The sequence below is a fragment of the Phaseolus vulgaris genome, chromosome 1 (assembly GCF_000499845.2).
Source record: "Phaseolus vulgaris cultivar G19833 chromosome 1, P. vulgaris v2.0, whole genome shotgun sequence".
In the NCBI taxonomy this organism is placed as follows: Eukaryota; Viridiplantae; Streptophyta; class Magnoliopsida; order Fabales; family Fabaceae; genus Phaseolus; species Phaseolus vulgaris.
The window spans coordinates 39,870,836-39,894,630 of record NC_023759.2 but is presented as its reverse complement, the minus strand read 5'-3'; the positions used below and the strand labels follow the sequence as shown (position 1 = coordinate 39,894,630).

At 27.6% G+C, this 23,795-nt stretch overlaps 2 protein-coding genes across 2 annotated transcripts; one reads left to right on the top strand and one right to left on the bottom strand.

Annotated features, from left to right (window-relative positions):
• Nucleotides 1-1,198: 1,198 nt before the first annotated feature.
• On the bottom strand, nucleotides 1,199-3,842 carry LOC137816184 (uncharacterized). Its single transcript, XM_068619267.1, has 5 exons — nucleotides 3,673-3,842; nucleotides 2,395-2,913; nucleotides 2,216-2,299; nucleotides 2,048-2,119; nucleotides 1,199-1,566 (listed from the first exon to the last, which is right to left on the bottom strand). Exons 1-5 carry the CDS (start codon nucleotides 3,718-3,720, stop codon nucleotides 1,384-1,386), a joined length of 906 nt encoding a protein of 301 aa, XP_068475368.1. The 5' UTR covers nucleotides 3,721-3,842; the 3' UTR covers nucleotides 1,199-1,383.
• Nucleotides 3,843-21,496: 17,654 nt separating this feature from the next.
• Nucleotides 21,497-23,094, top strand: LOC137816183 (protein FANTASTIC FOUR 2-like). The gene has a single exon (XM_068619266.1). The coding sequence runs from the start codon at nucleotides 21,908-21,910 to the stop codon at nucleotides 22,877-22,879; it is 972 nt and encodes a 323-aa protein (XP_068475367.1). The 5' UTR covers nucleotides 21,497-21,907; the 3' UTR covers nucleotides 22,880-23,094.
• The last annotated feature ends 701 nt before the right edge of the window (nucleotides 23,095-23,795 follow it).

The following is a 23,795-nucleotide window of genomic DNA, read 5'->3' as shown; positions in this document are numbered from 1 at the left end:
TCGGGTAACTCTGTTAGGGTTTTGTTTTAGTGGGAAAATTACCCGTTTTTCCCAACAGTAACCTTCTCTAGCACACTCCCTTTTATTATAGTGCCTTCTAAATCTCTATAATTTTGTTCACTTTGATTTGTTTTGTTTCGCTGCATTAATTAACCTATGTTCTTAAAGAAGCTCTTTCTCTTTCCCTATATTGTACACCTTCCAATATTGTGTATTTAATTTTAAATGAATCAATTGACGGTGTATCAATTCGATAAAATGTCCTCAGATATCTTACTTGAATCTAAGTTTGAAGCTGTTGCTATTGACTAGTTGTATATGGGCTTGTCGAACGTCTCATAAAAGTTCACAACTGATCCGTTTGATTTCGGATATAGATTTTCTCATGAAACCAAGTCCTTAGAGAAACAAACCAATGGGGGATAACTTCACTAAATTTGTGCCCCTTTTGCTTCTTTAAAAGGTTTTCCTTCATGATTTTTAATACAACTATCTTCTTTGAGGTTTGACATCTTTTTTCTTAGAAAAAAAGAGTCTTTGTTACGTCTAGAATTCAATTGATGAGCTAAATGAAACACGTAACGATGTGTGTAAAATTCAGTTTACAAGATTATTGCAAGTCAAATGAAAAAAAACATCAAAATATAACTAATCAGTACTACATAAAAATAAAAGTAAAACCTTGGCATACATAGTAAAAGAGTGATACTTTCTTTTGTTATATAAAAATGATATTTTTAATAAATTCTAACGTTTTATTAAAAAAATATCAATTTTAATTGAAACTTACTGAAAATATCACAATTTTATACCTGTCTCACTTATTTTATAAATCTATTTTAATTTTTAATAGATTTTCAATAAATAGTAATGTGTGTTAATTGTTCTCTTTTTATGTATAAATATCTTTTAATTTTCTATTTTCATCCCACCCTCCATAAAAATAATTAACAAATACCTAATAAAATGCTACAATAGATCTTTGGCACACTTCATTGAGGAAAAAAAAAAGAAAATGGAGGTTCTTTTATCCTTGGATCATGGAAAGCACAAAGGATCCAGTTTATCATATCATTGCATATTTATAAAATCTAAAACATTAAAGCCAAACTTTCTTTCTCCTAATAATAATACCAGGAAACTTAAAGAAAAATGTATGAAGAATTTGATGAGTTGAAGGTGTGCACCGTCAGCTAAAACGAGAGAAACAGGAGAAACTCAATTTTAAAATTACTACATTAAGAAACAGAAATACATGCATAAAAAAAGGTTCAAAAGCCCCAAAAATTCAATCAAGGTAAACTGGTCAAGCACATTAGGTGTCAAGTTTCTAATTTACTTTTATAATGCATGAATTAAGTTGAGAAACATTAACTTCCTACTTCAGCCTTCCTTTCTATTTCTCTTAATAGCAGAAGCAGATGCAGAACAAGCATTGTGGATTGCTTGAGTTGATACATTAACAGCCGCTTCTACAGATTTTGCCAGATTTGAAATCATAACATCCTTAACAGAATCCTTCGTTTTATCCAGCACATCAATCAAAGCACGGATCTCTTTTTCGTACTACAATGTAGAATTATCAAAGAGTCAGATACATCTCCAGATAACTAAAAGCTATCTGGAGAAACTTCAATGTAGTTAACTTCAATGTACGTCTCCAGTTACTTAAGAAATAAACAAGTCTAGTTAACTTCAATGTACGTTTAAGGTAATACTTTTGAAACAAGACCAGATGCTACATAAGTACAGAACAGAACAATATCACAACCACAATAACCATTTTAAGAAATGTTTATCCATCCTATGTAAGGTTTCTTGCTCCTAAACTAGAAGTAACAGTTAATGAAAGAAATACTACGTAACTGCTCATGGAAAAAGATACTCCTTCAAATGTGTTATTATTCACAGTAGAGATAGCCAATGACGGGACAAAGAAAAGGAAAAACAATTCTTTTCCGGGAGATTATAATATTGAATACAAATACCTTATGCCATAATAAGAATCAAGATGAAGGGAGCCTACAGTAATAACGTTGTAACGTACCACTTCTATTTTGCCCAAAGCATTTTCCAGCTTTCCATTTAGTCGATGATTTTCTTCTGTCAAAGCTTCAATCTGCATATATACGTAAGGCAATAAGCAACATAACCAAAAGATCAGCTTAAAAGATGCATCAGAAAATTAAAATTGTAAACAAAGAAGAGAAAAAACCTTCTTCTGCGAATCGAAGTACATGCTCTTGTAACCTATAGGTGCCACAGAAGGAGCTTCACAAAAGCCAACAGTTTCTTCCGCCTGTTATGCATTCAGCATACAAAGCCACAAATGACAAGAAAAATAACAATAGCACGGACTCTTGAATTTTGAATGTAGAAAGACTTATAAAATACCTTGGATTTCAACCATTCCACGATCTTATCAAGAGAATCTATTCTATGTAAGGCAGAGTCAATTTTTTCATCCAAGCTCTTCTCACCCAAACTTTCTTCCTGTTCTGGCCCTGACTCTGACTCATGCTCCAGCACCAACTCTGGCCCTCCCAATACTTGTTCCATTTGAGTATCTACTTCATCTTTCTCACTATCGCTGACAGTTATATTTTCAATGACCTCAATGCCAAAGTTGGCTTTGGGAGAGCAAACAATTGCACTTTTTATGCGTTCTGATCGTCTCACATATGCAGCAGAAAATTTGGATTTTTTCTTAATAGTAGACTTCTTTTGAAGTCCACGATCTTGGTTCGCTTGTTCCCCTGCCAGACTCCTTTGATGAGGCCTTTTCACTCCATCCTCTAAGAATTTTTGTTGTTTATGTAGGGAAAGTCCAGGGAGATGGGTATCATGGTGGGAGTTTGATGTCCCTAGCAATTGTACCGTTCCATTGGAAAGTTGTGGTTCCACAACAATAGGCTTCAAAGAAAAATAGTTAGTAAATAGGAAATAAATATGATTCTTTCTGCTCAGTGTGCCTTCGCACATTTAAAATACATACATTGAAAGTCAAAATCACATCAAGCAAGGATAACTAATAACAGAATAGAAGCTTCTATTGTGATATGCACATCAAGGATGCAGAAACAAACATGGGCATGTGACACACATTCAAACAAGACAAACTAAAAGAACACCCTGAAGAAAACAATGTTTTAGAAAGAGTTTGCAAAAATAAGAAATAATTGCATAGTCTGATACTCCCACATAGACATTACATAGTAACAGGTATTTAAGTTTTAATAATTATTTTTTTTAAATTGAAACAAAAACAGCTACTTAAAGATTGACCAGAACCATAACTGTGTGAAATAATAAAAAAAAAAACGACCTTTCCAATAGAAAGTGTAAAAATGATAAATTGGTCACACCCATATATGCACTTGTTTCAAGCCTAATATGTATCTTCTTCTTAAGCACACTATTCCACTAGTATGTATATCTAAACAAAACCCTAAAGAACCAAACCAAAAACCCTAAGCCGGTCCATGCAGCCAACACCTAAGGCAAAAAATAAAATAAAATAAAACAATTTCGTATAAACACTGAATGCAATCAAATATGCAGCACAGAAGAACTTTTGAAAAGTAACAACAAAAATAACCCATAATCATTAGAGAGAAAATTAAAAAATGATGTATAGAAGAAGAGTACACAAACATGATCTTAATGACATACCTTCAGGTGAGCCCTGTGGATCTTTCGGGAGGAACGTCTTGGACCCATTTTTTTTTTCTTTTGCTAAAGAGAAGATGCAATTTACGATAAGGACGCTACACTACTGTAAGGAGTAACCTGAGCCTCACAGAAGGTGTATTGGGACTTGGAGCGCCAAACCATAAACTGTTCAAAAGTATAACTATTAAGGAATGAGTACCCATGGAGGAAGAAAATTAAATTATAATAATGTTGTTCTTTTTCCTTTGCGCAGTACAACGTAATAAAAACTTCAAAATTTTAAAGTTCAAAATTAAATAAATCAAAAATGGAAAATTAATTTTATTATTAAATTATGTTTATTAAATTTTAAAATTTTATCCAATTTAATTTAATTTTAAATCACACCATCTTATGGACATTCACACAAAGAGAGAAACTTATTTTAAAATATTAAATCTTTTTCAAATTTTATAAATAAAAGTATTTTATGATCTTTAAGGTTTTGTTTGGATGAGTAAGAGTGAAAGGAGAAAGAAAGGAGGAAAAAAAAAATTGAAAGTGAAGTTTTTTGGATATAAAAAAATTGTGTTAAAAGTGAATGAGAAAAAAAATGAAAAGTTTGTAGTTGATGTTAATGAAAAATAAAAAAGATTTAATTGTATAATTTATTCACTTATCAAAATATCTTTAAAGTTAAGGATGATAAAGTGTACCGTGACAACCAATCCACTAACCCGCCATCATTTAAGTGGGATCATTTAAGTGGGATGAGTCAATTTTTTTGAACTCGTTAATATAGATCTAATATGCTAACCAGTCCAATTAACTTTTATACCAAATAAGACAATAAAATCAACTTATATTTTTTTGCAGATCAAATATGGGACGAACAAGCCCACATTCTCATACCCAATGTATTAGCTTTGGTGTTTGGAGTAGGTGGGTTAGTTTTCTGGTTGCTTAATTTTTGTGTGTTTCTTGTATCTTATTTATAATACATGTTTGTTCTCTAATTAAAAATAAAACACTAGTATTCTCATTATAAAAAAAAATAGATCTTAAATAAATCAATTTCCTCTTTAGCCTCCTAAAATTACAATCTCATCTTGTTACCGAAACAAAAGATGGACTTTTGGAGGTAGCTTTTGGTATTACTATAACAAAACATGGATTTTAGAAGGCAATTTATGACCTTAAATTTTAAGTAAATGTATTTCCTATGTTTGTTCGATTCGGAGGAAAAATATACAACAATTTTATTAACGATTTTAATTAGCCAATTCCAGAAACGCAAAACTTATACTCATCGTTTTCATACCCCATCAAAACTATAATTTCAGTTTTAACCCCTACTAATGTCACGAACAATACTTATCATTTGGATTTTTTTTTTTTACTAGCGACTTTACAGGTCTCATTAATGCCATAATCAATATCCAATTAAAGTGAGATAAAAAGTACTTGTTATTATGCATAGGGTAAGTAGTTGCTTTAATGCAACAAGTATTAATATATATATATATATATATATATATTTAGTGTAAAAAAGAAAAAAAAGTGCAGTCTTAGTATAAAAATTTAATTTTATTAATTTTGTTTAAACTGTATTAATTATCGAAGTAACTCTGTGTTTGATTTTTAATAATTATTACACGTGTTTGTTAAAAGAAAAAATCAATGTTAATATATAATTAACTTTCTTTTAATATAAAGTAGCTTAAAATAATGTGAGTAAAAGTTGGTTTATTAAAAGAAAAATTAACGTAATTAACCTGATAATTATCTCAACTCTACTCGCATATATTTTAAATCCCAATTCTAACTGTATATTAAAATAAGATTAATTATATACTAATTATCGTTAATTTTCCTTTTAATAAATACATGATAATTACTTGAGATATCACACATATACTTCTCAACTCAACTACTAAAGGTGTTCAAACAAATTTAAAAAGTTTATACTATAATTTTTTTATTATATTAAAATTAAAATATACCAATATTTATTATACTGATCCAACTGTTTATTCTTATACATATAATCCTTGTAATTTATCAATTAACTTTTAATACTCGTGATACATTGATGAAATTGTTGAGTCTTACCAACGATTTTTAATCCTATATTAAATGAAACTTTATACGGTTAACTGACGCAAGTTATATAACTATTCTAAAAATAAAGTAAATAATTCACACAGTTAATATACAAGTAAATAAATGTACTTAAACAGGTCATTCAATAAAACTTCAACAAGTAAAAATTCATAGTTTAGTAATATTCAACTTAAAAACATTAAATTAAATACCAAGTTTCATAAAATAAATAGTTCTTTTTGGTAATCAAATATACTTCTTTTTTTTTTATCAGCAATCAAATATACTTCTATTTTTTGTGTTGAGAATCATTTTGAAAAATGAATAGGCAAACGAGTTGATTGTGCATTTCCTTTACACGCCTAAATATATTTTAAAATATTCATAGCGGTCAAATATAAAATATTATCTAAATATGAAAAAAAAAGTCATCATTTTCAGTATTTTTTTTCTTCGATTTATTTTCAGTCTAAACCCTACCATTTAAAAAAAATAAAAATAAATAAAAATAAATAAATAAAAAGATAAAAAAATAAAAAAATAACAAATTTAGAAGAGTTGGATAGTAACAAAATTTAAAAGACCAAAGCTACTTTTGTTGCCAATATACCTACCCACATGTACATGTGAACTAAAGAATTTGGTAACTATTGAAGTTTTTGTTTTTGTAGTATTGATTTATACCTTTTCATCAGTAGTTGCTTACAAAACACATTTTGTTTTCGTTATTCTTAGTTCAAGTTATTAACTTTAGATTTGTTTTACTAATTTAGTTATGATCTCACTTTTTTTTTTAAATGAACTCTTATTATCAATTTTTTTGTTAATTTATACTATTTAATTATCAAAAACAGTAAATTGAATTAGTTAGTTGATAAAATAGGCTAAGCTGCCTATAAAGTGCCAATTTTTTTTTAAAAAAAAAATTTAAGACTAATCTCTTACCCACACAATCCTGAATTGTAAACTTTTCTTTACTATTTAAACCACTTTCTGAGAGAATAAATTATTACTGAGCCACTACATAAAAGCTTAAAGCTGTATCAATTCCTTTCACCCCTTCACGATGAGGTTTAGAAAGCTGTTTTGACGTAACATTCAAAATAGTTATGTTTGTAGAAGAATTGAATGGGTGCCATATGAAAATCTGAAAAAAGAAAAAATTTGGAAGAAGAAAAAGGATAATGAAATTGTTTGTAGTTTAATTTGGATTAAGAAAAAATAAATAGATTTAAGTGGAAAATTGATAATAGACGTGATTCAAAAAGTTTTATTGTTTTATTTAATAATATGCGACGAACATATATATTATGGTTTGCAATCTAATGTTCATATGTTAGAAGTTAGCTAATGATGATGTTTCTTTTATCTTCGAATCAAAGCATTTCAAGTGCTGCTTTACGAGGTTTGAGATTCGGTTAAAGTCAAGCTTCGCTCCAAAGTCATGTCCACCATCTCTACATGGCGCATAATTAATAATTAATTGAATCAATACATCCATAGTTTCTTTTGGGGTAAAATTATAAAAATTGGGCAATTTTGTTTCAAAATTATGAGAATGAGTAGATTTTTTTTTCTATTACGAAAATATGTAAGTCTTGAAGTAGAAGTACGACAAAAAAATAAAATTTGTGAAAAGATTCTAAAAAAACATTAATGTTTTTTAATTATTTAATTTGAGCATAATGATTTTTTTTTTCTCAATGCGTCATGTTATTAATCTCCTTAAGAACAATTCTTGCAAACATTCATATGGGATTCGTAAGACGCACGAACGCATCTAAGTTTGTGTGTTAGAGAAATGGATTCGTTTTCATGCATGCTAGTAAATGAATTGTCCGTTTGATGACTTTTTTTATGTCAAGTTGATCGTGTTATTAGAAGTAATAATTTATCTTTACATATAAATATCGATTTTATAAGGAACAGAATAATTAAAAGTGTGTTGAAAGTAGTTGTTAGCGATAATTAATAAGAAAATAAATAAATAATTGATTGCTTCAAGTTAGAAAAAGGGATTAAGTTTCATCTTTCACACTCCCAAGTATATTTTGATTAGCATATTAACATTAAGTTCTTTGAATGAAATTGATGTCCGTATAAAATTCATTTATATCGATTTCTCGCATATAAAATTATTAAAAATGTTTCATAAATATCGATTTTTCGCATACTTATAAAAACAACTAAGAGTCGCGCTTAGACGTTAATAGTAATTAATATTTCAAGTCTATTTCTAGCAGTCAAATATATGTTAAGCATTGTTATTTACGTCATGACCCTAAAAATACCTTTTAGTCAGATTTAAGATTCTAGATCAAGAATGAGAAACAAAATATTATATAATATTCAAATATCACCTCAATACATAAGAGCCTGAACAAATTACTTCCAATCCCTAAAAGGTGAATTAACCACACATACTTCTACCACATTCCATTCCATTCTCCCAATTTTAGATTCTAACTTGTTTTAATAGTATATTAATTTTATATATCTTATTTTAAAAAATTGATAAAACAATTATAACTATAAAACAGTACAACCAAAAATCTAAAATATATTTATCATTTAATAAAAAGTTATTGCAACCTAAGAAGTGCTGCCAAGACCCAAGACTAAGGCAATGTAAATGTAGGCATAACCATGTGCAATTTCTGAGAGAGAGAGAGAGAGAGATATGGCTGATGAGGGACAATGGAACTTTTACTTGAGTGAGAGGGCAAGGAAAAGAGAAAATTCACTTTTACACTCATATTTCTCTCTTACAACTTCTTTTAATAATAAAATATTATATTTAATTAATAAAATAAAATAAATTATATTTTAATATCCATATAAGATAAAATACTTCAACTTAATAATATAATAATCTTTTAATAACATATATTAAATATAAAAAATATTATTAAAATAATAATATATTGAATTGTGAAGTGAGAATAATTTTTTGAATGATATCAACGTAACATTCCTTTTAAAATTAGATATAAATAAAATAATAATACGTTTAGTTTGTCAAATTGAAAATGAAAAAAATGTTGGTGTTAAAATATTATCACTCATTTAACAACTATATGATAATAAAATATTAAATTAAGTTATTTGATTAAAATATAAATTAACTTATTAAATAAAAAATTAATAAAAACAGTTGTTAAACGAGAGTATAAAGTTTGAAGAGTCGCAAATTATCATCTCCCTTCTTCTTTCATTTGATTTTTTTTTATATCGTTCTCCTTCATTTGATATATTTTTATTCTTTTATTTGACTATTTAATCATTTTTTGCTTTCATTTTATCTATTTTCTTCCGTTTATTCAATCTATTTTTATCATTTTAGTTTTCTATTTAGTCATTTTTTTTTCTTTTCATTTTATTTATTTATCCTCTTTCAATCTATCATTTTCCCCATTCATTTAATCTATTTTTATTATTTTATTTTATATTTTATATTGTTTATGAAATAAATCCAAAATAAATATAATGATTTTCTTAATTACTATATGCACAACTATTAATCTTTTTATACTCAAAATTTCTAAAATTAACCTAACTTTCCTATGCACCACCAAACAACTCCACATCCATTTGTATGCTAAAATTAATCTTCCTCAACTCAAAATAAATTTTAAAATCATCAATTTATCAAAATGTTTCACAAACATGTTTTAAGTCTACAATAAATACTACATTTTAAGTCATAAGTTTATTTTATTTATTTTTTGCAGACAAAAAAAAAAGTCTACAATAAATACTACAAAAGTAACAATCACTAATAAAGAGTTTGAATCACCATCCGAGTAGATATTATTCAAAATCCATAATTTTTAACCTAAATTAAGGTGGACAATATCACATTGAGTGAAAGAGAAGATAGTAACAAAGAGTCAACATATTAAATATTAATGTATAAATGAGTTTTTATGATAAAAAGTTATTAATCTAAATGTCATGCCCAAAACATCATAGCAAATCATAACATTGAAAGAGTTCGTGTAATTGGATAAATTAGAAGTGAAAAGGAATAGTACTTGAAATTCATTGTGGTTAGTGAATTCTTTGTAAGTTTAAAAAAAATTAAAATTGGATGTTTAGGGTGAACCAATACACTATGTATTCACAACTTCTATTACTTTAGTTGTCTCATTTTCGTTATCTTTATTGGAGGCTTTTACTAAAAGCTTGTGAATTTGTTTTTCAAACCATTTGAACACTTTCATGAACTTCTAATAGGATAAACTTGCAAAAGTTTTTCAAAGATTTTTTAAGCTCTATTAAATCTCCTCTCTTTTAGAGTTAACCTTTTATTCATTAAATAATCATTGAAAGAAATTATTCTTCTAACATTACAAAACAAGTCATTTAGTGATCGATTTTAACGACTAAACTAAATTGGTCACAAATTGTGTCTAGAATAGCAATCAATATGGTTTTGATGGCTAAATCACTAAAAATTAGCGACCGGTTTGGTTTTGATCGCTAAATCCCTATAAATTAGTGACTGATTTAGTGTTGGTCACTAACACAAAATGAATCACAACAAATTCACGATTGATTTGGTTTTTGTCGCTAAATTATTATAAATTAGCGACCAATTTGGTAGCTAAAACCTTAGTAACTAATTAGATATCAATTTTAGAAACTAGTTTATAATTTTTTATTAATAATAAAAATTACTTTAAATAATAATTTAAAAATTAATTTATAATTTTGTTTATTAATAATAGAAACTACTTTATAATTACAAATTAGCAATCAATTTGGTAGGTTAAGAAATCCAAAGTTCACGAATGATCAAGAATGCGAACTCATGGAAGAAGAAATTATGAACAATGGTAAAGAAGAATAAATTTTGAAACTAAATGAGAGGAAAAGACAAGTAGACAAGTCCTTGAAACAAAAAGGATACACTAATGTCATCAAGAAGGAAATAATCGATTTTTTGTTGATTACTTCGCTAAAAATTCTATATACACCAACAATAAATTTCGATGAAGGATTTGATTGCAATTGGTTCCTGCAAATTGTAAATGCTTTGAGTAATCATGATAAGTATTTCCAACTAAGATTTAACGCATAAGAAAAATCACTTCTTTCACCATTATAATGTTTTGCTACAATTCTTATACTAGAATATGAATTCCCCTACTAATAGTGTAGATAAATATGTTCAAATTGATGAAACAACTGCAATAGAATTAGAGAAACTTTTCAAAAGTATCACCAAATTGGGTAGAGTTTAATGCTTTGTTTTGATTAAAGAGTGCATTTGAAGGAGTGAATTTGAGATGATTAGAAGGAAAAGTGTGAAGAAAGTGATGTTGTTTGGATTAAGGTGAATAGAATGAAAAGTGTAAAGAAAGTTTATGAATGATGTAATGGATGTGATTAAAAATATATTTTTTTAATTAAAAAAAAATATAAATTTATCCTTGAATTTGAAAATTAGGGTTATGGACTTTCAAATTAGGGTTTCTGGATTTATTTGGGTTGGGTTTCAGGTTTTTTTTTTTTGCCGAGTCATGGATCATGGAAGCCCATAGATTCCATGAATCGTCGAATCGTTCCGATCTCAACAAATTTCGATCCATCCCACGATTCAACTCGTTTTCTTAAAAGATTGTAAGATCGAAAAATCAACGATCTAGATTGCGATCTTGACAACACTGTCGTAGAGTGTTAATTTTTACCTGTGTTAAAACATCTTGAAGAAAGTACAACACTCACTTTTTTTCTTCTTATGAACCCTTCTTCTCAATCAATGTGACATCATTAAAAAAGAAGAAGCGCACAGACCCCCTGCACGCACCATTTTCTTCTTCTTTCTCTCTCTTTCCATATTCTCTTCTCTCCCTCTCTCTTGATTTTCTCTCTCAATCTTCATCTATTTTAGAATCTGATCGGACCACGTTGTAGCTGGCGAGTTAAGGAACATTTCTACCCGATCAGATTTTCAAACAGAGTAAGTTCATTTTTACTCTAAATATCCTTTGTTATCTGTTTTCCTTAGGATTTAGTCATCAATCTTGGTCGTGTCAGTTGAGAAGTTTAATCCTCTCAACTTATTCTACTATATACTGAATTTTTGTTCTGTTTGGATAATTTGCATTAAGCCCGTAAATCTTGAAGCTTATCCAGACTATGGGGAATAAAATTCTAGAAGTTGCTTGGAAAGCAAGCAATTAAGGTAAGGGAAGATAAATTTAATTTTTAATAGCACCCTAGGATAGAAGATCTAAATGGGGAAGGGACGTGGTCCCAATATTCAATTTCTCTTGCAGTTGAGAAGTTTAATCCTCTCAACTTATTCTACTATATACTGAATTTTTGTTCTGTTTGGATAATTTGCATTAAGCCCGTAAATCTTGAAGCTTATCCAGACTATGGGGAATAAAATTCTAGAAGTTGCTTGGAAAGCAAGCAATTAAGGTAAGGGAAGATAAATTTAATTTTTAATAGCACCCTAGGATAGAAGATCTAAATGGGGAAGGGACGTGGTCCCAATATTCAATTTCTCTTGCAGGGATGTTGTGTGTTTATATATTGTGTTGTTTGTTTATATATTATTTAAACTAGTAAAAATATTATATTTTGATGGTTTAGTATTTAAGTGTTGTTTTTTCTGTTAAATAAGATTTTGAATATTGTGGTTTGCATTTTGAAATATTGAATGATGTAAATTGTATGAAATTGATGTCATACATTTGAGATAATGTATGAGTTGTTGTTTGATGGTACGTTAAGTATGAAAAACCTATGTTTAACGGAGATCCTCTGGCTTCACTAATGATCTAAGTCATGTAGACTAAGATATTAGGTGGTGAGAAGCTGAGAGGGAGTTCATACACACTGGGTCCCACTGTAGACACTCGGTATTGGATGTTTGAACTTACCCTGATCCTTTCTATTGGATTCGCTGGTAATCTTTGGATCAGGTGTTAGTCTCTGGTAGGGGCGTACTTAATGAGTCTTCTGGAAGATGAAGTGGGATTAAAATGAAATCCAATGATTGATTGTGATTGAAAATAGATCATGTGTGGTCTATATGAATGATTAAATTGATATTGAAATTTTATATGACAACATTTAAAGAAATGTTTATAAATGATTTGTTTGATTGGTTCTTTTTTGCAAAAAAAAAAAAAAGATAAGATATGTAATTTCTTTTCATTAGCTTACCCTTACTTTTCTTGTTGTGTTTGAATTGCGATGACTGTACTATGTACATGAGCAGATGACCATACATGTGTTGGAGGTTCTGGAGGGCATTAGGATGTTCTTTTAAAACTTATATTGTAAATATTTGTATTTCTATATGTATTATGAATGTTTTGAAAAACTCTAAGCTTGTATAGAAATACATAGAACTTGTATTGTAATAGTTATATATAAATTATGGGGTCTTACAATCAACCTAGAACTAAATACATCAATTTAATTCATGATCCATACTAAATACATCAATTTAATTCATGATCCATAGAGTAGCCCTCACTCCCCTTCTATTTTTTTTTTTCTTTCTAAAACATAAGTGAATTAGAGTTAAGAATAAAGTGAGTTTGACTCGCTACAACTCAAAGTTCACAAAAATATTACAATTCGCTAAATCAGTCCAATCCACACTATACCTACTGTTAAACATGGTCATATGGTTTGTCATGCTATCCTTTTAGATTTTAACTTTTTTGACGAGGATAAATATGTGTTATAATATTGGAAAATGAACAAATTAAATTAATTCTTTAGTTATTAAATCATCGCTTTTTATTTCTAATATTATGTGACATTCGTTATCTATCCTAAAACAAACATTTAGGAACTCCCATTAATGATAACAAAAATAAATAGAAGGATCAAAATTAAAATACATTTATTTTATAATTTTACGAAGAATAAAAACATATTCAAACTTTTTAAAAGAAGTTAAAAACTTCAGTTTAGTCTCATTATTTAGAATAAGATTTTTTTTTCATTACCCATTCTTTTAAATTATTTAGGAAGTAAACCATTCTAGTTCTTAAAAAAAATAACTATGAATATTATGTGTTCATAATATTTTACTAAATTTACCCATTCTTGCAAATTGTAAATATATCAAAACACAATATTTGTGCACAAGCTATTGAGTTTTTGAAGTTTAGTTTTGTTCAATTTATAGATATAAATCCTTCACTTCCATAATGAAAATTTATGAGTTAAACAAGGTTTTTGTTCATTAATTTGCTTTGGTAATATTATCGGGTATCTTAATTTGAGGAATGCATATTATTAATATTTATTTTATAAAATTAAATTTTATAATAAATAATTAATATAAAATACATCATTGAATATTACATATTATTGATTACGAGTAATTAATGATTGAGTGTATATTTGTGAATAAATTATATATTTGTTTTTGTATTTGTTTTAAATAAAATTATAATTTTTGTATTTTCTATGATTTTGAGATTTGTAATAAAGTTACGTTGAACCAAATATTAATGTTAACAATATATGGTAAGAAGTAAGGATGGAAAATAAATTTGTCTCTACTCATAGTTAATGAACTTGTTCCAATTTTAAAGGAGAATCTTTGTATTGATCGTATGAGTATAACTATAAGTAATCTGATTTTAAAATTAATTATGAGAATGTGGATGAGTATATCCAAACATCCTTTTTAAATTATTAAAATATTCTTAGTTTTTTTGGTAATTTAAAAGCTTATTTTCAATATTCTTTATTATCTTTGAATTTGTTTTATTTGAAGAACCTTCTTTTTATTACACAATTTTTCATTCTCTCTCAATTGTTTGACTCATTCTATATTATTGAATTCACTTCACTAGTTCTATATTATTAAATTCACTTAGTTTCTCACATGTACTTTGTTTCTCATCACAAACTTAATTACATATTTTTTTTTTCTTCAAATGTATTGTTTTTCATAAAATATAAACCTCAATGTTATTGAGTTAAATCGTTGTGAAGGAACACATTTGATCATTTATGTTTCTTTTTAATATTTTATTTTAGTTTCGAGTGGTCAATAGTGTAAACCCTTAGTTTATTAGGTAATTTGAAAAACTTATCTTCTCTTTTGTTTTTAATTTTGTTTCATTTGAATAACTTTTCTTTTGTTACTTAATTTTTCATTTTCTCTTTCAATGTTCAACTCATTCAGCATCCATTATGTTTACTCAAATTCTTAAAGTATTTTGTTTCTCAATATTTTTCAAAAATAATAGATGTTATAATTATCATGAAATTTAAATTATGTATAATTTTTATTTAATATATGTTTTTTTACTGATAATTTATTATAAAAAATCTATTTAATTAATATTTAAAATAGTGTGGAAGCAAGTATGGGCCCAAGATAAAGATGTGACACGAATTTCATACTCGACGGCAATAGGTACGAGGTTGAATATGAATTTACACTTTGGGGACATGGACAATTATAGTCAAAACTATACTCGCTCCCATTCTCATATTCGTCTCCATTTTTAAATTCCTGAACTCTTAGTTTATAATGTAACCTAAAAGACTCTTTTTTTCACTCTCTTTTGTCCTTTCTTTCATTTCATTTAAAGAATATTTATTTTTATTTGAAGAACTTTTCTTTGACTACATAATTCTTCATTTTCTCTCTTGATTATTCGACACATTCGATATCCATCAAATTCATTCATATTCTTAAAGTATTTTTTTTTTCTCATCACAAACATAATTACATATTTTTTCTGTGTAGTTTTTTTCAAAATGATGTATAACCTTTCCAGAAAACATAAACTTCATTTTTTTATCGAATTAAATCATTCTAGATCATACATTTGATATTTTTATTTTTTTAATATTTTATTTCAAATTCAAGTGGTCAATCACCCTTAGTTTATTATAGTTAATAAAAAAAATTGATCTTATCTTTTATCTTTGGTTCTTAATTTTGTTTTATTTAAAGATCTCTTCTTTTGTTACTTAAATTTTCATTCTCTCTTTCAATGTTCAAATACTTTGATATCCACCAAGTTTACTTAAGTCAACGAGGTATTTTCTCTCTTGAAATTTTTTCAAAAGTAATAAATGTTGCACTTGTCATATAATTTTAATTATGTATCATTGTTATTTAATATCATTTTTTGTTGTCATTTTTTTGGTAAGAAAATCATTTAATTGATATTTGGAACAATGCGGAAGTGGGTATGAGGGAAGTTACCGGTATACTCGCTACCCAATAGGAATGTAGATGAGATACAAATTTCATATCTAATGGGACAAGGATAAGGATGCATATGATTTTTAGTTCGAGCATGATGACAGGTATAATCAAACTTGCACTCTCCTTAACTGCCATCCCTTGTGGAAAAGTCAAAGGTTGAAGCAAAGTAATACTTTTTCATGTCCATAAGGATTTTTTAAAGTAATTTTTTAGTTTTATTTTTAGAATATGTTTTACTTTTAAAAAATGGTACATTGGTTAACCCTTACCTATGAGGCTTTTAAGATAATTTTGGTCTTATGGGATTTTTCTTATGTGGATTTTTTTGAATTTGGTCCATATGGGTTAAAGTCAAGTTAAGTGAGCTAGGTCAAATTGAAAGGTCTACTTAAAACATAATATTTTGCTTTGTCGTCAACAATCGTTATTCTACCTTCATCATATTCTCTCGTTTGTCTTGTTTTTCCCTTGTCAAGAATGTCACCAATTGTCGTCCTTCTTACTCTCGTTAAGGTTGTGGTTTACCTTCCTTCCCACTCTTGACCACATATTTTCGTGTTAGTCTTATGAATCTATTAGTGTTCAATGATTCTTTTAGGTAGTACATACAATTTTAGGTTTGAATAAAATTAAACCTTAAGAAAGATACTCATTAGAAATCATGAAATATGATATTCAAGCAACATACAAATGCAAGTAGGTACCCTTGTAGTTTCAATAATTATAATAATACATTTTATTATTATTTATTTTGCATGTCAAATTTGTCCTCAGTTTTATTGTGTAGAACTATGGATATTAAAAATTAGAGTTAGTGAGTTGAATATTAAAATTGAAACCTAATTTTGGATTTGAGACCAATTATATGTAATGTATATTTGACATGTTTGTCTTTATTTACTCCACTATGGATTATTATTGTTTTATATTCAATTGGTGGATGAACTCTAAAAATTAGAGATTTAATACATCAGTCAATTAATATAGTATTAACTATTGTATTAAATCTTGAATTGTTTAATTCAATATTTGAAAAATTAGTTTTTTTTTTACTTAATTTCTATGGTATTAAGTTTTGTCTTACATTTTAATGAAATTTTGATTTAGGTATATTTTTCTTATTATTTTCTTTTGATGCATGTTTGATTGTGGTGAATTTAATCTAATTTCTTTCATGTGATGAATTTAGAGATTAATATGTTGTTGAAATTTTTTGAAAATTATAAACAATTATTATGAGTAAAAAATGTCTTTTTGAATAGTACATAATGACACTTTTCCTAAAAAGTCATATGGATATGTATGATATAAGTATTTTTTGTATTATATTATTGGAAACTAGATTACACAAATGGAGTTGAACTCTTTTTACAATTTTTCCAACAAAATCCATCTAATATTAACGGAAATTTTTAGAGAATAAAATGGAAGATGCTGGATCAATAGCTTACTACTGGGCTAGAAAGTCGTAATTACTAATTAAGGTTCAACTCTTTCTCTTAAGAGTGTAACAAATCAAGTATCATAATTTGATTGCAACTTAATATATTGACATTTGTCATAGAATAATTGACGCAACATACAAGAATATCTCTTTAGTGATTGCTTCACTAAGAATTAAACTCAACCTTGACTCTAATATCAACTTAAGCTACATGTAGATTATATAAAAGGGAGTTGAAGAAAGTATAATACTTTTTCACAAACACACTAGATTATCTAATAAGGGTTGTCTAAAGATGCCTCTAGTACAACTCATCGACATTGATAAAGTACTCAATATTGATTTGGATGGACTCTTGTTTTGAGCATTTCAGGATGCTCAACATAATATGCTCTTCGACTATGGATGCAGAGAGACAAGTTCTTGAAAGAAAAGTTAGTTCTTGAAAAGTTGTAGATAATGATTACACTCAAGGTTTTCTTTTGCGATTTAATGCAATGATAAGGAGTTTATGAACAAATTTCCTTTTTATGTGTTGGAGGGAAAATTATTGGTGCATGAATTTTAGTTGAAAGACATTGGGGACCAAGGAGTTTAAAACACTAACTTAACAAACACATACTTTTCACCTTTTGATATAAGAGGCTCATGTTATACATGTGATGTACTTATACCGTCTAATTTTCATGTAATCTTTAAAGAGTTCATATGATGAACTGATGCATGATAATCCTACATCAAGGAATATCTTGATTAATCCTTCTTTAATAAGTTTCATGCCCAATAATGTTTACAAACGTATAGTTTTCCTTATACTAGAGCTTTTATAAAAAAAATCAACTAAGTGATTTTTTGTCGATACAAATTAATCCACAATCCTTTTTTGAACATTGTATTTAATAAAGTTATGTTTAATTTCAATATGTTTCATTCTAGAATATAGAATGAGATTCTTATATAGACTAATGACATCATTGTTATCACATAAGATAGGAATGTTACGTTGTAGCTTTTTAGTTGGTTCTTCATCCATAGAAGTTGTGAACAACAACTAATAATTCATATATACTCAAGTTGAATAGTAGATAACACAATTGGTCATTCATTCTTACTTGTCCATAAAACTAGGTTACCTCATATGAACTGACATCTTCCACTTCTATTTTTCCTTTATATCTTGTCTTCGTCTATTGACATTGGAGATTCAAGGGAGTTTGATAAGATTTGATACTCCAAACACTTTTATTTGAATATGCATTTTTTTTAAGAGTTGATCTTGTAGTTATTCTTGTATTTGAGTTGTAATTTTGGTGTTTTATGTGTTGTAAGTAAGTTTTCATTATTTAATCTTGACTAATTTTTATTAAAATATTTTTAAGTGTTTGAACATTTTTTAAATGTCAGGTTAATATTAGTTAATTAAAACTTTTTTTAATTAATTAAATTGTTCTTAATTTTACTGGGTTTGCAAGTTAGAACATTTTAATCAATTAAATATTTATTTTAGTCTATTAAAATCACTTAAGTACTTTTAAGAATGAAGTTCGCTCGATTTTAATTTATTAAAATCACTAAAAGAGTACTTTTAAGTAATTTTAACTTGATAAAATTTTGTTGAACTTCATATAATTATATTTAAATTGGTGAAACTTGTTTTTAATTGGATAAAACTAACCTACTAGCAAAGCTATGTTTCTTACCATTTTTAAATACAATTAAGTCAAAATTTAATAATGATAAAATACTTAAATAAGTGAGAGTGTTTTCCTCCAGGCATCAATGTGTCATATTATGATAACCTTACATAAAATCTGAATATCATCTAATATAATCGAAGTATTTATGTAATATAATAAGGGATATTAGGCAAATAAATTAGGGTATTTATGTGATATAATCAGGAAATATTTATACCGTAATCAGGAATATTACATCAGTACTTATAGTGTAATCATGAATATTGTGTTTAGCATTTATAGCGTGATCTGGACGGACTTTAATGAGCCTCTCGATCGGTATGAAGATCAGGGTTGTTCAACATAATTTCTATCTATTTTTTGGATAGTACAAATTGATTCATATAAAAAGATGTTTACCTTGGCACTTTTATTAATAAATAAACGTTTGTATTATTGTGTTCAATTATTATTTTAACGAAAGTTTAAATTATACAAACATCACTTGTAACTTTTGGTTGTTTATCCTAGGGACTTTTTTTATTTCATTGCATCATAAGTAGACAATGACATAAAAAAAACATAATAAATCTGTATTTTTCAATTCTTAATTACATTTTTTAGTTCCTGTTTTTCAACTAAATTAATATTCTGACATTTTTTACTCATCAAAAGATGTTAAGTGGTGAAATACATTAGATAAAAAACACATAAATTAAAACAACTCATAATGGATTATTATGATGAAAGGTAAGTAATTTATATTGTTCATATATCTTAAATTTAATGGATTTATATTTTAAATAATATAATATTTGATTTTAGTGCAGTAGGTAATCTTATAGCTATTAGTCCCGCTACTATATCATTAGATGTGATTCATTATGGTAGGGAACATTAGAAAATTTTGAAACCAAAAAAGCAATTTTTTATTATTACTTTACAAACTTAAATATACACAAAGATAGTTATATGTTGCATATACTTAGAGGAAAAAAATATCATTACCTACGAAGAAAATAAAAAAGTTAAGATAGATAAACATGTAGGACTTTTAGAGAAAAAAAACTTTAAAGTGTTAATAATGCAACTTTTCTTTTTAATGTTTATTTATGAGTGCTTCTAACTTTAAATTATATTATTGCTTGCTCAAGATTGTTTTTGTAAAATTATAATTATTATAACTCTATATCGATTATAATCTTTATCTAAAGTAGAATATGTATTTTTTAAGTTAAAATAATTTATTTAAAAAATATTATATTATTTTTTTAGACTATTTAACAAATATTAAATAATAATTAAATTTATAAAATTAGTTATTATATTGACTAAATTATATACTAATTTAGACACTAAGAAATTATTAGTATTAAATGTATTTTCTATTATTAATAAAATATTATAAAATAATTTTAAAATGATATATAAATTAATTATCAAAATTTTCATTATTAATATTTTAAATTTTAAATTAATTTTTAAAATACTAATAAAGATTAATTTAAAACATAAGTAATTAGTAATTAAAAACGTAATAGCAAGTATCAATCTAAAAATTATTTTATAAATTTTTATTAATGATAAAAATTACTTTAAATATCAATAATTTTTAGTTTATAAAATAATCTTTAATCTAGTTAATACAGTGATTAATTATTTTATTCTATAAAATTAATTTCTATTTAATAATTATTACTATTTGATTTTAAGAAATTTATATAAATATTTCCGTTAATATATTTTCACAATCAAACAAACTTTTATAGTTATTCCTGTCAATCATAACCTATACCATCTAATTTTTGTAGGAAAAAAATTGTCTTTTTTTATAATTTTGATTTCTAAATATTAAAAAAAGTTATATATGTTAAAATTGTTTTTATAATTTGTGTATAATCAAATTTGCATCTAAATGTAGATTATAATTTATTAATACACTACTAAAAATTGTTAAATAAAAAATAGTTTTGAAAAAAAAGTATTATATTAATATATTATTTTATAGACAAAAAATTATTAATATTTAAAATATTTTTGTTATTAATAAATAATTAATAAAAAATTATAAACTAGTTTTAAAATTGACATACTAATTTATAACTTTTTATTAAAATAAAAATGACTTTAAATATTAATAATTTTTTAATTTATAAAATAATATTTAATTTAATATATTCTAATGTAATCAAACTAAATGTTTGTGTATCTCGATACTTTAAAGAAAAAATCTTACTGTATGTACTATTTATATGGCAGTTTCGTTTTCTTATTATTTCCGATTCTGTTAATTTTTGTGTGATGAAATTCCACGGCATAATCTTATCTAAATTTAAATGTTACTTATACTTATTTTCTTATTTACATTAAACTTACTAAAAAATAAAAAATAAAATGTAAATTTAACATTACCAAACTTATATACCAGTAATATTCTTTGAGAGAAAAAAAAAGTGATTTGTTTAGCATCACTTCCCTATAGTTCGGGAATAGGACCCTATCCGCACTAACCAAATAAAGTTGCGAGTAGCTTTGCCGTTGCCAACTATATATTCAGACCCACTCTTTTCACTTCTCCTTCATCTTCATCTTCTTCTTCATTATCATTCTTCTCTTCTCTCTTTCCAAAGGGACCAACTCACTTTCAATTCATTCAGAAACCCAGTAACCATGCCTTTTCCTCTAACAATCCTTCTTCCAAATTTCTACTAAAATGCCCACTCACCTTACCATTTTTAAACAAACTCCCATTTCCCCTGTTTTCGCCTCTTCCTTTCCTCTGTTTTTTTACATTTTCACTGTTCAGTGTTGACACTTGCACAAATGCCTTCTAGTGTCTGCCAAGGGTTGCAATCTTGTCTCGAACCCTGCGAGATGGAGCCACGTGTACTCAGTCTCAAACTCGCACTACAAGAGGGCTCCAATTTTCCTCAACCCTCTCCCACCACTGACAACAACACCAACACAAACTCAGTTTCGCTTTCATCTCTCTCTGGCTCCCTTGAAGAACCGATCACCAACCATGAATGTCACAACACTCCCACAGAATCCAAGGAGGGTAGCGGCTGGAGTGTCCTTCAAATTCCCTCACAATCCACTGACTGTCACAACAAAACAGAGGAATCTGTCTACGTTCACCCCACAGTTAAACGCTCCTCCTCATTTCTCAGTGAGAAAAGCTTGGAAATGTGCACGGAAAGCCTTGGCAGCGAGACCGGTAGCAATGCCGGCGACAGCACCGATGACATCTCCTTGTTCTCTTTTGAGGCCACCACATGTTTCACCAGAAATAGTACTACTCATTTTACTACTACTGATGTCACAACTACCGTTGCAAGTTACGAGTCCAGAAGAGTGAACCGCGCTTTAAACTTTCCACCGCCACTTACCTCAATCACTGATTTGGGTGGCGTTAAAGTGCGGCCTCGTCGCGAAGGAGGAAGGCTGATATTGGAAGCTATAGCTTCTCCTTTTCCTTGCCCTTATTTTCGGGCTGAGCACAAAGATGGTAGGCTTACACTGCGTTTGTTTGAGAGCTTTTCCGACAGTGAAGATGAAGTTTGTGATATTGAGGAAGTTGTTGAAGAGAACGAAGATGAAAATGAGAAAAGCATAGAAGAGTGCGGTGCAGAGGATAGCGAGGCAGAGGAGGAGTGTGTTGAGAACGTGGAGGAAGAGATGGGAGTGACAAAGTTCTCGAGACCAACCAGTTGCAAGGAAAGTGGGAAAAGAGAGATTTTTGGTGATGGCATGGCTAGTTTGACCTTCCCTCTCTTTCTCTCTGTTTCTGAATAGAATTTGGTTTACTTTTATCATCCACTCTTTCTCTCTCTCTCTCTTGTTTCATTTTCCATTTAGGATTGGAAGAAGATCAGTGCTTCATAGTTCAGAATGTCCTAATGTTAGTTAGTTATTATAGTTAGTAGTTATATTGGACATCGTCCTTCAGTGGTGCTTGTTTCTTTTTTTTTTCTTTATTAATATTTATTTTAGGCTCAGCGTTTCTATTTTGTTTTGTTTTGTTTATTTATTTGGCTTTTCCTGTTCCTAGAATGTCCCGAAAGCATATTATTCGTTGACAGCAAAATTACAAAGTGTGATTAGCATTGCAGACGCCAGAAAAAGAAAATGGAAAGAAAAGTTAGTCATGCCATGGGGTATGCGGATCCCAATCACCATATAATGACATCAAATCATCCACACCATATTTAATTTTATTGCAATTACTTTCTTTTCAACTTTTAAGCCCTTTTAATCAATACGTACCAGTCTCAAAAAATACAAGCAAAATCATTGAGCCTTTGGGTTATATGTCTCAAGATTATTGATTTTGGATTAAAGTTCTATATAAAGAAAGAACTTCACTTTTATAGCAGTTTTGCTTGATTCAACAAGTTTCCACGAAAAAAACACTAACAAAATTGAAAGGCATGATGGAGATAGTACAAAACCATAATTGTAAAATGGTGACGAATGTTATGTAAATAAAAAAAGAGTGAGGTAGTCGTTTTCCTTGTGATGTTGTGTTGACAATGGTTATGGTAATAAAATAGTGTTAGAATTGGAGCATATTATAAGTGTGACGTGAGGCTCTAATGAGAGTGGGTATTAGAAGAAAATCCCTATCCAATAAGAGTGAGATGAATTGGAAAATCCATGGATGTTGGTGATGGAAGTGTTTGTTCAATGGTGAAAAGCATTGATGATGATG